This window comes from Rhinolophus sinicus, chromosome 1 (genome assembly GCF_057876585.1).
Source record: "Rhinolophus sinicus isolate RSI-liver-muscle chromosome 1, RSI-T2T, whole genome shotgun sequence".
Classification (NCBI taxonomy): Eukaryota; Metazoa; Chordata; class Mammalia; order Chiroptera; family Rhinolophidae; genus Rhinolophus; species Rhinolophus sinicus.
In genome coordinates, this window is record NC_142501.1 from 126,113,221 (window position 1) to 126,129,069 (window position 15,849).

Here is a 15,849-nt window from a genome sequence, read left to right on the forward strand (position 1 = left end):
GGGGTACAACAAAGCATGAGTCGGGGCCTTTCTCTGTAAACACATCTGATTCACTTAGATGTTGATTTCCAGAGCAAAGTCCCAGAGACAGTTCACTAGTCATTCAATAAGCATTTAATTGAGCACCCACTATGTTCCAGTCCTTGAGAAAAGATTATCCCAAATCTTAATCCAAAGATTAATAAAAGAGCCTCTGACCTTTAGAAACTCAAACTAGTTGTGGTAATAGGGATCTAATTATCCACATTATCCTACAATGTAATGTAAACTCCGGGAGGCAAGGGTGTTGGTCTGCAGTGTTCACTGCCCTGTCCCCGGCACTTGCAAGGGTATCTGATGTGTAGTAGGTGCTCAATAAATATTTGTTGAAAGAACAGTGGATATTTTTAATAAAAGTATGCACAGAGCATGAAGTAGGGATGGTGGAGGAGGAAAGGGGAAGACTTCTTAGATTATAGCAGAAATTCAGATAAAGCAGAGAATCATAAAAATAATATAGAAACCCATACTATAAATGTATTTTAACTTAGAACATGAGCATCTGTTCATTTTTCAATCTTTTGATATAGGCTTCATTTTTTTTCTTTGAATAAAAGTCTACTAATCAGAGTTTATTGACTCTTTCTTACCTAATCTACCCATAATCCCTCGTATAGGATTTCTAGTTAATACTTCTTGAAGTGAAACAAGAAGCTAAAGATACTTGAGAAACAATCACCTCAACCCCGTTATAGCTTCATCCATGTTCAATTCCATAGTTGTTTAGAACACGTCTTTATGAAGTCTCACCAACACATTTGATACAGTTTTGTAGAAACAATTCTCTGGCTCCCCTCACTCATATTTCACCAATTTACCTGATATTTATTTAAATAATGTCTCCTCAAGTGCGACTGGTATGAACAGGTTTGGCAGGAGAGCACACAGCACAAGGAGTGAGGAAGGGAGGACATGCAGGCATAGAGAATAACACACAAAGGCAGGGAGGCATGAGCAAGCATGGCCCTTTGGCATAATTTTAAATAACTCTTATGACTGGAGCTCAAGATGTCCATGGAAAATTGCAGGACATGAGGCTGGAAAGGCAGGCAGGGATGCAGAGCAGGAAGGAGCATTCAGATTAGTCATCATATGTGGCAACCAATTTTAAATGACTGCTTTTCAGCAGGTGTGACTTCTCCATTTCCTGCATTTCCACTGCTTCCCGGCTAACATGTTTATGTTACCTACCCAGATTTTGAAAACACCCGATTTTGCCATCCCAGCTTGGAACCTGGGACATAGTCGGAGACTTCGTAGTCAGAAAAGAACGTGATCAGGTTTTCATTCTAAGATAATTCAGATGGAGCTGTGCAAGTTGTCTTAGGGAGGGTGGGAGGGAGTAAGAATGGACACGACAAGTGGGGAGGAAATTATAGAAGTCAAGGTGAGAAGTGGTCAGTAAGTTTAAGGTAACAGCAATAGGAATGGAGAGAAAGAAGTGGGTTCAAGAGAGACTTTTAAGCCTGTTGGGTACACTGAAGACTAGGGAAGACTCTAGAATGACACCCAGATTTCTAGGTTCACTACCTTTTAAAGAGTGATGATATCACTCACAGAGACAGGAACTAGCAGAGGAAAGAAAAGATGATGCATTTTGCTGTGTTTGGAATGTCTGTGAGATAACCAGGTGGGATGTAGAGTAGGCGGTCAGAAGTAATGTGTTTAGAGTTTATGTAAACAGGGCTGAGAGTGTAGATTTAAGTATCCTCACGACCAGGGAATAGTCAGAACCATGCATGTAAACAAGACACCTGTGGAGAGAGCTTAGAAAGAGATGGAACATTGTAGAACACTAGCATTTAAGCAGCAAGTCTAACTATGGAGCATGTCAGGGAGACAGCGGGGGAGGAGAAGCAGGGATACAAAGTAAGATGGGATCCTTGGGGACACTCTCAAGACAGAAGACAGAGTGGTCAACAATATCAAATACTGCAGAAAGAACACTTTTGATTGGGATGGGAAACAACTGGATTTCATCACTAAAAGACCATATGAGATTAAATAAAGAGTCATTATTACTATGTGATTAAATAAGATTCCAGGAGTTGAAGAGTGATGGGAAGTAGAGAAATAGACAGTTTTTTGAAACAATCTTTCAACTTATCTATAAAGCCAGTAGGAGATACAGAATCATTTCAGATGACAGAGACTTAGGGGGTTTGTTTTGTACTAAATGGGAGGAGCCAGAAGAGAGAAAAGGGATTGAAAATATGCAGAAGGGAAGAGGAGGAAGAGGTGGCATCTAGAACCCATGCACATGGAGAGTGGCTATCTCCTCCTCTGAAAGAGGGAAGAATTGATAATGGGCAGATGAATAATGGTCTCTAGTAAAATAGTAGACAACTTATCTGCTGAGAAGCGTTCAGAGGGCAGGGCTGCTGGGAGGCTGGAAGGGGGCAGGAGGGATTAAATTGCTCTTGTGGGGATGGAGTGAGGACATGACCACGGCCCAGTACGGATGCTGAGCATTGTGTGAACCTAGCTAAGTGAGGAAACTGCACATTCGTAGTGTGCACACTGTCAGGAATGTGGTCTTCTCTGGCAGTGCCCTGAAGCCTTCCCGACAGCAGAGAACCAGGTGATTGGACAGTCGCTGTTCACATGTTTGCAGAGCATGGGCAACAGAGAATGAGAGGGAGCTCACTAAGAGTGACTCACGTGATGAACTGTGAGATCCTGGCTGAATCTACAAAGGAGTCAAACCAGGAGATGGTTGGTAGGCTAACAGGCCAGAGTACCTACTCAGGTCACAGTGTGTCTCTCCTTGAGCAAGTTGAGTCCTGAAGCAGGCAGGCCTGGTAGGTGGAGGGAGGCTAATGGGCATTCCCTGAGGCTATTTGCACAAACAGTAAAAGCTATGAGCATCCACTTCTTTCTAGACTATTCTAGGCCAGGATTCTCCAAGAGCCTAAGAGAAACTGGTTCATCTGCAGATTTAATGGAATGAAACTTGGTGGAGCTGGGCTATGTTATTTTTCAGAGATTTATCTACGAGCTCATTTTTAGATGAGGAAGTTGATACTTAAAGAGGTTCCATGATGTGTCCAAAGATGACTCTCATTATGGCACAATTTACTTCACTATCTCAGTCTCCTACACAGCATGGCCTCTGTTTTGAAATGCAGAACCTACCAAAACGTGCTGCTTTGTCTCCTCTGGACTCTCAGGTTAATCTTGCATCAAGAAATTAAATAAAAATAAGAATGTTTGAAAACTCTAGAAATCTGACTTTTTGTGCAAGATTGTTGACCGGTGTAAACTGGTTTTTCTTCCTTTAATTCACCCCTTTTCCCCTTTAGACTTTGTACTCAGCCTGAATAGCTTGTGACCTCTTTCACTTCTCTCCTTCATTCACCCCTTAATAACTTGCTCTCTTCAATTATTGATGTATTAAACCAATAGAGAAAAGCTCCAGGAAGAGACATAGTGTAACTCAAGGAAAAACAATGATAGAAGGTGTGTATATAGTAGTGGGAAGTTTGTGTAGAATTAAACTCCTTCATTCCAATTTTAAGATCAGCTTCTAATGTTTTTGTGAAGGTAAAAGAAAAAAAAAGAATAAAATTGTTCCCTCTGCTTCCTGCCACTGCAGTACTGTTTTTAGTGCCCAGAGAGAGGTTACTTTTTTTAAAATAGCCAGTTAATTTTTCTTTTGTTTTGAGAGACAGAGCTTTTGTGGGGGGGGTGGGGGGGGGTTCAGTGTTAAGTGTTGAAAAGTAGTCACTAAACTGAAAAAACAATGCTCAAGTTTACACAAATAGACTGGTCTGGATTTGTGTCCATCTGGAATACAGCCTATGCCAGAGTTGTTCAGACAGTGCCTACAGGATCCCCTATGTTAAATCTGGGGAGTCTCTTCCCCTCTCTGCACGGAGCTATCAGTAGTCCAGCAGGCTGTGAGATGTTAGACCTTTGTGAAATACTAAGCAGCCCTTTTGTCCATTTGAAGGTACCATGTTCTCTGCTACAAGTGGAGCGAGGAGCCGCCAGTGAGTCCTGACACCTGTGCCGCCATTTTGGAAAAAGCTGGTCTGGATAACTGGGCTCTTGGAAAAACAAAAGTAAGGTTTTCATGTAATTTTCAAGAAAAAAAAAGTTAATAAGTATGTTGGATTTACTGAGAATTATAACATTTTACAATGGTTAAAAATGTTATGGCTTTTTATGTTACAGAATCTTAGCTTAAAATAGGGGAAGTAAATTGAGAAATTCATAAAGGTTTTCTTCAGTAAAATTAAACACTTGGCTCTCATAAAGGTTTCTTTTAAGAAATTCAAGAAAAATTTATCTTGAAGATTTATCCTAAAAATGGATGAAATTTAAAGTGAGTATACTTCAAATACTATTGAAAATAGGCTGATATATTTTCTCTATTTTATTATCACCGAATATAGTCAAAAGCTGTAGAGAATCTTAGTGATTTAAGTAGGATTGTTTTTCTTTTATTTCCTAATTCTCAAAGCTGCATATATATATATATATATATATATATATATATATATATATATATATAGTAAATGTGATATTTATCTGGAGTGAAATTCACAAGTATTACTAGACTCTCTATATGTATTTGGATATTAGTATGTTTATGTGTTAGATTTGAGAAATGTGAGATCTTAGTTTATTTAGTCCCTTAGAGAATTAAAGTAAAAAATCATAACCAATTTTGAATATGGAAGAAAGACAGGTGGCTAATTGGAGAAAGGATGCATTGGGCTGCTCAGATACCCTCAGAGCATTACAAGATTGGGATAAGGAGACAAACAGCATACCAGGTCTTAGGGCAGTAAGTGTATCACTGGGGGAGGATGGAGAAAAGAGCAAAGCTAAAGAGAAGGACTCATAAATTGACCACTCAAGAATAACCGGTCAGCCATACCATAGACACAGACTGAAACAAACTTCCACATTTGCAAAGAAATTTATATTAGATGTGTGTTGCAGGTAGGAAGTGTGGGAGAGAATTTTCATAATGTTCAGATGAGAAGTTAGTCCTGTAACAATTTAAGGAGTTTGTTTTATTGTTTATCTTACACTGAGTCCTACATATTCACTAATCTATATTTACTTTAGATTTAGTAAGGGGAAATTCTGAGCACTAAAATGATGGGTGTTTTATTCACACCCTTTCTTTTAGATGCTCACAAAGATGAGTTTTGTCAGGCTGAAATCTCACGATTCACGGTCGGAAACACATGCGTAACTTCAAATGGAGTTTTAATTTGTAAAAAGGCCCTTTGCAGGTCCAGTTCTGCATGATATTTGAGTAGCATTTTAAAGCTATTTGTATTTTTCCACTTCACCTTTTCCAACTCATTAAGATGGATAAAAGTATTCAATATAGGAACATTTCTAATGCTGTACAAAAAAACAATGATGACCTTTTTAAACAGATTGAATTTTAAATGAATTGTCAACAGTGGAATGGACTAAACATATTAACATCTAGAGTCCTGTAGAAATTAAAATTAAATTCAATCAAAACCTGTAATGTTAAACTGTTTGCCTATGGTGCCAAGCTTTTAAGTAATGGAATGCTGAGAGAATTCTACAGTCAGGATTACCAGGTCTCGTGACTCAGCTGTTCAATTTGAATTTAAGTGACTTTCTTAGTGGATTCAATAAACTCTCTTTGAGGTGAATTTCCTTAGTAAATGTAGCCATTAAAAGAAGAAAATAAAAAACCTTCCTATTTCCTCGGAGAAGTTGAAAACTCTTAGATGAGAATATCTCCGGGCCTTCAGGCTCCCCTGTTGCTCCAATTAATTTTGATTTTAAAATGATCAAAAGTCAGCCCTCCTTTCTCCTGGGTGGCCACTGGGTCTAGTGAGAAAGTTGTTCATTCTGCCTGGGATCCTCTCTCTGACTTTTTTCCTCCACTGACAGCATTCGGGCCCCTGAAGGACAGGGCCCCCACTTCATTCACCTTTGTATCCCAGCAGGTGAGTATATATAACACATCTCAATAAACATTTAATCAATGAACTACTATAGCTAGAATTGCTTTCTGTCTTACAAATAGGTTCATGAGATTTTTAAATTTAGGAAATAAAATTATCTTTTTAAAAAAATAATAAAAGCATAAAACTTAGCTTTGCTCAGAGTACATGATGCTAAAACTGATACAAGAGCTCAACCTCCTCCACTCTTCTTGGTCCATCCAACAAAACCTAGTTACCTGTTGCAAAACTACTGTGATTATCAAACTCTATTTCTTCTTCAAGCATAAAAATCTATAATGTTACAACAATATCTAGCCAAAAAAGCAAAAAATAAGGATAGTACTTTTCCAAAATCTAAAAATATTTAGAATATAACCTATTCTTCAAAGCATAACACATGACTGTTTCACATCTTTGTTTCTTAATTTTATTTGTATTTTATTTTAATTCTTTCAAGGTGTTCCTTAAATATTATCATGTGGAGCAGTTAAATTTAATGCGAAAGGAAGCCATTGATAAGCTTATTCTGATTCAAGCCTGTGTCAGAGGATTCTTGGGTTCAAGAAGGTACCAAAAAATACAGGAGAAAAGGAAAGAGAGCGCTATAATACTGCAGTCAGGTAACTACTCAGACCATCTCACAGTATAGCAAAATATAATGTTTAGATAAGGGCATAAAATCAAAGCTTATATTCAAACCTCCAATTCTTATGTAGCTTTTGTGTTTAATTCCAGACTCTGTTGCCTTGCTACTTTGTCTATACTAAATGTAAATTAGATTGTTTTAGTGATTGACACTTTTAATATTTGAATAAATGTTTTGTTTTAAGTAAAATAATTTAATTTTTAAATTTTCTGTCAAGTGTTAATGAATCACAATTGACCTATTGTGCAAGATGCAGTAAGTGATTGAATTATAGATCTCAAGAATCATATTACTATAATACATTAGACAATAAGAATTTTCCTACTTTATTTCAGAGGTTCCATTTGCCATAATTTTTGACATCTTAATTAAATCTCATTTTAAAGGGCATTCATTTCTTCATATTAACTGGAGGGAAATAATATTTATAATCCTATTTCAAAAATTTGTATTAAATTGTACTCATAGACTGGATTTTGCTTTCTATTCTTCCATAAGAAACTAAATTTAGAACCTAATATGGCTTAGTACAGTATCTTTCAAAAAAATTTTGACTGAACATCTATAGTAAAAAATATATTTTACTCTGTACACACATACTGCAAACAGTGCACTTTGATATTTTCTATTCTGGTTTATTCCATTTCATTTTTGGATGCTAGATTTAGCCCTCTAAATCAATTTTATAATCCACTATTGATTTGCAACCTGTGTTCTGAAGAATACTGACGTGGTGGGCAGAATAGCTGACTAACATTCAAGAGATTCATGCCCCGTCCCTGTTCTGTAGATCTATGATACACATTATCATCTCTTTTGGAATTTTAAGCCCTTAACTTCTCACAGGAACATCAAAAGGCAACTCTATAGTTTAGGGTCTAACTCTTTTTATCCACACTTCCCAAATTTATAAAACACTGCGACAAAATGGTTTTTCATAACTGGGTAGTGAAACATGGCCTAATATTTATAGTTCTTTATTTATCTCACTTAGTGAAAATATTGTGTTTTCTGCAGAAATATTCGTGTTGATTATGGAATGTTGCCCTGACCTGGAGAGTGTTACAGACTATATGTCATTTGCTCTGAATTACCTCTGTAAACTCTAAAAATAAAAAATAAATAAAAAAGTTTTAATCTGAATTCTGAAATATATCTGACTCCGGGGATAATTGGCCAAAAGGTCCAAAAATATACTTAGATAATAGGGGCTTTCTCCCATCAATAGCTTAACATGGCAAAAATAAAATAATTATTAGCAGATTTTAAGCAAATTAGCACATTTTGTCTTTTTCATCAACTTCACTCATTTCTGTCATTTCAGTTTCATCTTAGTACCCTCCTTAATACAAAAGGTACTTTAATTATTTTCTTGCTATACCTTGTCATCTAAAAGAGTCTCATTAATGAACCGCATAGTTTTTATGAACCTCTTCTATTTGGAGTCTTTCATTTCATTTTCTTCTTTGACATTGATGGACAAAAAAACATTTGTTTCTACTCATTTAAGTAATGTTCTTTTATTTATTATGATTAACACTATTGTGGGCCTTATATGTTCCAGCTGCAAGAGGACATCTAGTCAGGAAACAAAGAAAAGAAATCCTTAACATGAAAAACACAGCAGTAACAACCATTCAGACCCATCATCAGGAATTTGACTACAAGAAAAACTTTGAAAATAAAAGGTATAATAATGTCATCATATACCATTTTGACACTATAGATTTTTCAAATCTGTAAAGTCACAAAATAAAGTTCACAGTCTTTCTCATACCCAACTAAGTTCCTACTACTGACACATTAAATGTCAGCGAACACCAGTGCCCACTTTCAGATATTTTACCCTTTTTAGGAGTTCATTGGCATTTCACACTGATGACCACACTTTCCATCTCAAAGGTTTTTCTTCCTAGGCTTCTGCCACACTGCTCTCTACATTTCTGCTCCTAATTCTGAGTGTCCTTTGCTAATTCCTTCTCCTCTTCCCGTATTTAAATCCTTCTCTACATCTAAATATTGTCCCTGGGCTCTCATTCATTCCTGTGGCCTTAGTAACCAGCATACCATTGGATCTTAAATCGTAATCTAATCTTTAAAGCATAGCTCCTTTGTCCTTTTTCCTCTTGAGCTCCCATATCGATGTTTCTAAATGTGTATTAGCAGATCCACCTGAATTCATTTATATAGTAGACTTTATGCTAAGCAGTGGGAACATATAGATAAATACGACAAAATCCTTATATTCAAATTGCTCACAGAATCATGGAAAAGAAATATAATGAATAAATACATGATTCTAGTAACATGAGTTAACTCTGCTATTAAAATGTGTAAAGAGTGCAGTGGGGACATGGAGAAGGGAATTCTGCCTTGGTTGCGGGGCGGGGGGGGGGTTAGTGAAAGGGGAAAATATCTCAATTTTGCTTGAATTGTTTGAAAGATGAATAAGTCATGTTTTAGGAAGATAGATTATTCCAGCCCCAACCCCAGTCCTCTTATCTTTTTTTTAAATTGATGGAGATTTAATTGATATACAGCATTGTGTACATTTAAGGTGTACAGCATGATGATTCAATACACATGTATATTGTGGAATGATGCAATAAGGTCAGTTAATATTTCCATCATCTCAGTCATTTTGTGTGTGTGTGTGTGTGTGTGTGTGTGTTGAGAACATTTAAGGACTCTCTTAGCAACTTTCAAGTATATAATATTAGCAGTCACCATAGTATGTATTAGATCCCCAAAACTTATTTATCTTGTTTAAAATTTTAAGTTTTATTGAGGTGTAATTGACATATAAAATTATAAGATATTTAAAGTACATATCATGATGATTATATATATATGTATACATTGTGAAAGGATTACCCCCTCTCGTTATATAACACATTCATCACCTCACATAGTTTTCTATTTTTTTCATTATTTGGTGAGAATGCTTAAGTTCTACTCTCTTAGCAATATTTAATTATACCTTACAGCATTATCAACTACAGTCACCATGGTATACATTAGATCACTAGACCTTATTCATCTTATAGCTGAAAGTCTGTATCCTTTTACCAACCTGTCCCTATTTCCCCCATCCCCATACCCTTGGCAACCATTTTTCTACCTCTGCTTCTGTGAGTTTGACTTTTTCTTTTCTTAGATTCCACATATAAGTGATACCATGCAGTATCTGTCTATGTCTGTTTGGTTTATTTCACTTAGCATAATTCCATCAAGGTCCGTCATGTTGTCTCAGATGACAGGATGCCCTTCTTTCTGATGGCAGAACAATACTCCATTGTACACACATACCATTCATCCATTGATGGACACGTAGGTTGTTTCCATGTCTTGGCTATTCTGAATAATACTGCAGTGAACATGGGAGTGCAGATATCTCTTCAAGATAATGGTTTCATTTCCTTTGGATAAATACCCAGAAATGGAATTGCTGGATAACACGGTAGTTCTATTTTTAAGGAACCTCCATACTGTTTTCCATAGTGGCTATACCAATTTACATTACCACCAACTGTGCACAAGGATTTCCTTTTTTCCATATCCTCATCAACATTTATCTGTTGTCTTTTTGATAATAGCCATTCTAACAGGTGTGAGGTGATACCTTATTGTGATTATGATTTGCATTTCCCTGATGATTAGTGATGTTGAGCACCTTTTCATGTACCCGTCAGCCATTTGTATGTCTTCTTTGAAAAATGTCTATTCAGATCTGCCCATTTTTAAATTGGGTTGTTTTATTTTTTAAAAAAATATTGAATTCTTTATATATTTGGAATATTAGCCCCTTATCAGATATATGATTTGCAAATATTTTCTCCCATTTGGCAGGTTGCCTTTTTATTTTGTTGATGGTTTCCTTTGCTGTACAGAACCTTTTTCATTTGATGTAGTCTCACTATTAGATTTTTGTTTTTCGTGTCAAATCCAAAAAATCATTGCCAAGACTGATGTCAAGGAGCTTACCCTCTATGTTTTCTTCTAGGAGTTTTATGGTTTCAGATTTTCCATTCAAGTCTTTAACCCGTTTCGAGTTTATTTTTGTGTGTCATGTAAGATGGGAGTCCAGTTTCATTGTTGTGCATATGGCTGTTCAGTTTTCCCAACACCATTTTTGAAGAGACTATCCTATCCCCATTGTATACATTCTTGGCTTCTTTGTCATAAATTCATTAACCATAAATGAGTATGTTTATTTCTGGTCTCTCTATTCTGTTCCATTGATCTATGGGCTTCTTTTTATACCAATACCATACTGTTTTGATTGCTATAGCTTTGTGATATAGTTTATCTTCTCTCATTGATTGTATTTTGACTAATGTGAGCATTCTGTGGGAGTTATTATGGAGGTATTCAAAATACTAGCATAGCCACTCATCAAAATTATGAGGTTCTTGGTTCCCTGCCAACTCTGATCCTGGCAGAATAGTGGGGATTATATTATGCCTCCTGTATAAGACTGAGGATGCCATAGTAGGTCTAGGATGTGGCCAGTGGAATTAGGAAAATTCAGTCCCAATAGCTTTTCCAAGTTCAACTGAGAGAAAAGCCTTTCTTTATAAATAGTTGCAAAAAGCCAAAACTCTCCCATGGCTTTCCTGGGCCAAAATGAAAAGTTTTTGGCAGAAGTCCCCAAATAATATGTCAGGGTGTCAGGTTATGACTTTTTTATTCCACCTTACCACGCTTTTCATGGCCAAATTGATCTTGTGAGGGTTTTGCCCTCACCAAAAAATCAAAAAACAAAAAACTGTATGTAGAGAGGGTCTTATCTTCGGGTTAAGGGAAAATTATTTTGGAAGGATATTGGTAAAGTAATAAGTGTGAAATTTTGGCCAACATATTATATGATGATGAACTATAGCAGAGACACTGCTTTTCCTTTAATTCTGTAAGATGTTTCCTGTGATCAGTAGACTTAGAGCTTATAAAAGTGCATGTCAGTCTAGTGAACATACCTTGCTTACTTGTCTCAAGTCAAGATATATTTTCCACAGCATCTCCTCACTGCAGGTACTTTGTTTTGAAGAGGAGATATTTGAAATGATTAAATTCCTAAGATTTTGATACCTCCCTCATAAAATGAAAACGTGCTAGAATATTTCTCACTCTAAGTCGAAACTGGTTTTATCATTATGTGAGTAGCCGTCATAGTTGTCGCCAGAGAGAACATTTTGACAACCACTTGATTAATGTGACTTGATAAGTTTTTGTTTTGAGCTTTATTATCCCTTTTGTTTTCCTCCCAACATTATGTAACATGTAGCTATTGCCAAAAGAGGTAATATGCTCTAGTTTAGTATCATATATTCAGATACAGTATGTTTTACACAGGGAATCTTTTGTGAAGAAACAGACAGAAAATGCAGTCTCGACGAATGAAACAGTCATTCCAGCTCCAAATAATAAGGGGAGTACCTCTGTAGTGAAGACTTCTACTTTCAGAGCTGAAGAGGAAGCCTCTAATGCTGGTGAAAGTAACAACAGAGGATACCAAACTCAGAAAAAAATGAATAATGTGTATGGGGAAGATGCTAAGCAAGAATTGTACCTGGTAGGGGACCCTTGGGCAGAAGTCACCTCCAGACAGAAGTACATGGGACACCTAGAAGAGAACAGTAAAGTAAGAAAAGCGGAGAAGGAGGACACTGTGATGCAGAGTTACTATCAGAGCTATACAGAGGAAAGGAATTTTGAAGACTCAAAAGCAGCATATCTAGAAAGGAAGGCCATAGCAGAAAGGCCAAACTACCCAGGACTTTGGCTAGCTGAGAATGAGACTAAGCAGCCTTCTTTTAAAAAAACTTTGCAACCTAGTCTTAGCCAAAGGTCAGTGTATCAAAATGTAAATAGCAAGGAAAAAGAAAAGAAGACATCTGTGGTCACCCAGAATGCATCCCTATGCAGCCAGCAGAGAAGCCACCTGAGGCATGGGATGGCCAAAGACAGGCAAGTTGAACCAACATCACAAGCCCAGGATGAAGATAAGGCAGCAGTGTTCATCCAGAGCAAATACCGAGGCTACAAGAGAAGGCAGCAGTTACGGAGGGACCGGAGGGCATCTTCTTTTAAAAATCAGAAGATTGTTGCAACACCAACAGAAGTAGCAAGAAATGCTCCCAATTTGTATTCTTATTCTACAAAACGTGAGGGATCCTGTACTATCATGATGAAGAATGATAGAGACTCAAAAACGATTTCAGAAAAAGAAGCCTGTGATTTGGCAATTTTTTCAAAACAGGTATGTAAATAAACAGATTTATTTACTAGTACAGATCTCTGGGAACTACACAATAACTGAGTCAAACAAATAGTTCATTAATAACTGCTCTATTGTTCCATCTGTTTTTATGAAACTTCAAACCCTTTTAATAAAGTGTCTCAAGGGCTGTGCTATACAAATAGCCATAGATTTTTAAAACAATTTGCTATGATAAAAATAGTATAAACTATGAGAGAAATCTTACGTAGTAAGACAACTTACTAAAATGCTGCCATTTGACAATGCAAATTTCCATGTATCTGAGAACTTTCCTTATAGCAAAAAAAAAAAAAATACTTTTCTAAATCTTTTAAAGTTTAAGCTTTCTTTGCCCCAGATTTTGAGGACATAATTAGGTATCAAAATTAGATGTGTTTTTAAAACAAAATTAGATGTGCAGCCATACTGAGGCACAAATGCAGTGAAAATGAAAGTCTACATGTTACATCACGACGATGAGGAACCACAAAGAAAAACTCCCTCCTAGAGTATATCTTGTTCCATTAGTGGCCATGTCTCAGCTATTTCTAGAAGGGGGCAGTCAGCCTTAGGCCTGCTCGTGGGTGCATAAGGAACTCTGACAAATTTGTACTATGGAATTTGTACAGGGCCTGACTCCCGTACAAAGGTCGGTTCCAGTTCTTGTTCTCTCTCTAGGTGTTTGACCTTAAGAAAGTCACTTTAGGTGTCAGCACCTTTATTTTCTCACCGCTTGCGTAAAACGAAGGATTGTAACTAGATGACCTTTAAAATATTATAACTTAGTATGAACTACCAGGGGAGTAGATAGTGTGTGGAATCATAGAAGAAGTATCATAATGGTGACTTCAGAGGAGGATCACCTAATACTCCTGAGTCCCTAAACTCTGCTTTTTTGTCTGACGGTGGGTGAGCCCATGAGAAAACTGTCCTTGGACACCCCCTGAGTGTTAGAGGTATGGTCCCCCAATCTCCAATTTCTAGCTGTTAGTAGAGAGAGAGAGAGAGGTGCCGTTGATGAATTTCCCTAGCCCCTTCCTGTTCTTTTTTTTTTTTTAAGCACATGGAAATAGTTTAATGTGCACGTAGTCCTTTCTTCCCTTGGTGCATACATTTGCTCACTCTAACGACCAAATCGGAGTTTAGAATCCTGACCTGCTCTGCACCTGAGACACTGAGGAGATGTGAGATTATCAAGTCAGCTACGGAGAGCTGGCGATAATGCCATGATCCTCCACAGAACAAAGCTACAGGCAGAAAAGCAGGACACAATCAACCTAGCAGGACAGCCTGTTAACAGACAAGATGGAGGCAGAGGGACCAGGCAGGAAAGAGAGGAACCAGAGGAGAGTAGCCCTGAAGTCAGGCTGAGAAGACTGGAAAGGAAAGGAAGAAGTAAGTCAGCAGAGGGGTTCCTTGGGATAAAAGCAGAAAGGCAATCGCAGCAACACCGACATGAACCAGATATCTGGAACCCCAGGAGTTCATCAGGAAAGAACACTTTGTGTAGTGTGACATGGTTGGCAGTTTTAAGTGGAAAATGTGAGATGGGTGAGTAGCATAGGGACAGGGGTTTATTAAGGGAGGACTTTATCAGACCAGGGTCAGGGTGGATCCTGGAGAAGAAGTTTCGGAGAGTCCCAGGGACCATTGATCAGGCATTTCTTAGACCCCACTTAGCTCTCTGAATTATTTTCCTTGATTTAATCTGACACATGACCTTCTTTTTAGATATCAAAGTTATCTGAAGAATATTTCATTCTGCAGAAAAAACTGAATGAAATGATTTTGTCACAGCAACTGAAGCCTCTTTATCTGGGTGTCTATCCTCGTAAGCCAATTAATAGACGAGTTCCTTCTCAGCAGTACCTCTCAGGTAAAAATCAAGAGTTAGAACTTCCTGACGGAAAGGCAATGATACTTTCTTTTATTTGCTTATCAGTTTCCCCCCTTTATTCTATGGCAGATTTAAGGTGACTATGTTCTAACTGTCTTGGGGAGAACCTTCATTTCATTCCATTTCTTATAAGCAGGTATACACTTTTCCAGAATGTTCCACGCACCTCCAACCTTCTCTGACTTCATTGTCCTCCTCTTTTCTTTTTTTTCCCCTTTATATGCACTTTAACTAGAATGTGGCATATGACCAGAAGGGAATGGAAAGGGATGGAGTTGCAGAGTGAGGCATAGTGCAAACAAGGAAAATATATTCCTTTTGTCAACGTCTGCCACCTTGAATAGAATGTGGAAAGTGTCAGTCTTCATTCAGATGTACAAACCCAGATGCATTATTAAGTTTTCTTCTAATCAACTTATGTCACACTCTGCCCCCATTTCATTAAACTGGTGGGGAATTCAGGCTCAGTAATTATCCAGCCTCCCCCTCCCCAAGGCCATGCAAACGGTCAGGTAGAGCCATGGTGATTAGTCATTTGTCTACACAGTTACCGTTGGGACACCCACCTCCTAGCTGTCCTTACAACTCCTTCAAATCAGGGGGCTCTGCTGCTTCCACACCCACAGGAGGCCCCCAGAAACTGGCAAGTCAGGAGTGTCACCTGGGCCACACATGCCCCAGGTAGCCACCCTCTCTGCAGCCTTATCACCTCCCCCCGGGGTTGGGGGGTCACTGACTGCTCTGCTGACCTCTCTCTGGGAGAATCAGTGTGCATTTTATCTTGCTTATTCTCCCTCGCTTTCTCACTGCTCCTGCCAGGACTCCTGGCACCACCTCTGCAGTGAATTTGGCTCTTACCAAAGACAGGAAGAGCTGCTAACCTCCAGCAGCTTCTGCAAAAATGCCTTAGGCAGGAATAGACTGCAGGGAGCCTGACTAGTTGCCTGATATGGGAGGAAAAGCAATATTTTAATGTTTCAATCAATTCTCCTGCCCCACTGTTTTCAAGTCAAGAATTGTGAAGCTTTTAAAAAGAAGAAAAAAAAAAGCTGCCCACAGA

The 15,849-nt window shown here is 37.8% G+C and overlaps 1 protein-coding gene across 3 annotated transcripts in view; it reads left to right on the forward strand.

The window, feature by feature from the left end:
• Positions 1–15,849, forward strand: part of MYO3A (myosin IIIA) — a 219,313-nt gene that overhangs the window by 168,695 nt on the left and 34,769 nt on the right. For all 3 annotated transcript variants that reach the window (XM_074324949.2, XM_074324951.2, XM_074324950.2), the window contains 5 exons: positions 3,992–4,103; positions 6,445–6,607; positions 8,198–8,321; positions 11,986–12,892; positions 14,624–14,768. In XM_074324949.2, coding sequence (XP_074181050.1) covers positions 3,992–4,103; positions 6,445–6,607; positions 8,198–8,321; positions 11,986–12,892; positions 14,624–14,768 — 1,451 coding nt within the window. The remainder of the gene's footprint in view (positions 1–3,991; positions 4,104–6,444; positions 6,608–8,197; positions 8,322–11,985; positions 12,893–14,623; positions 14,769–15,849) is intronic.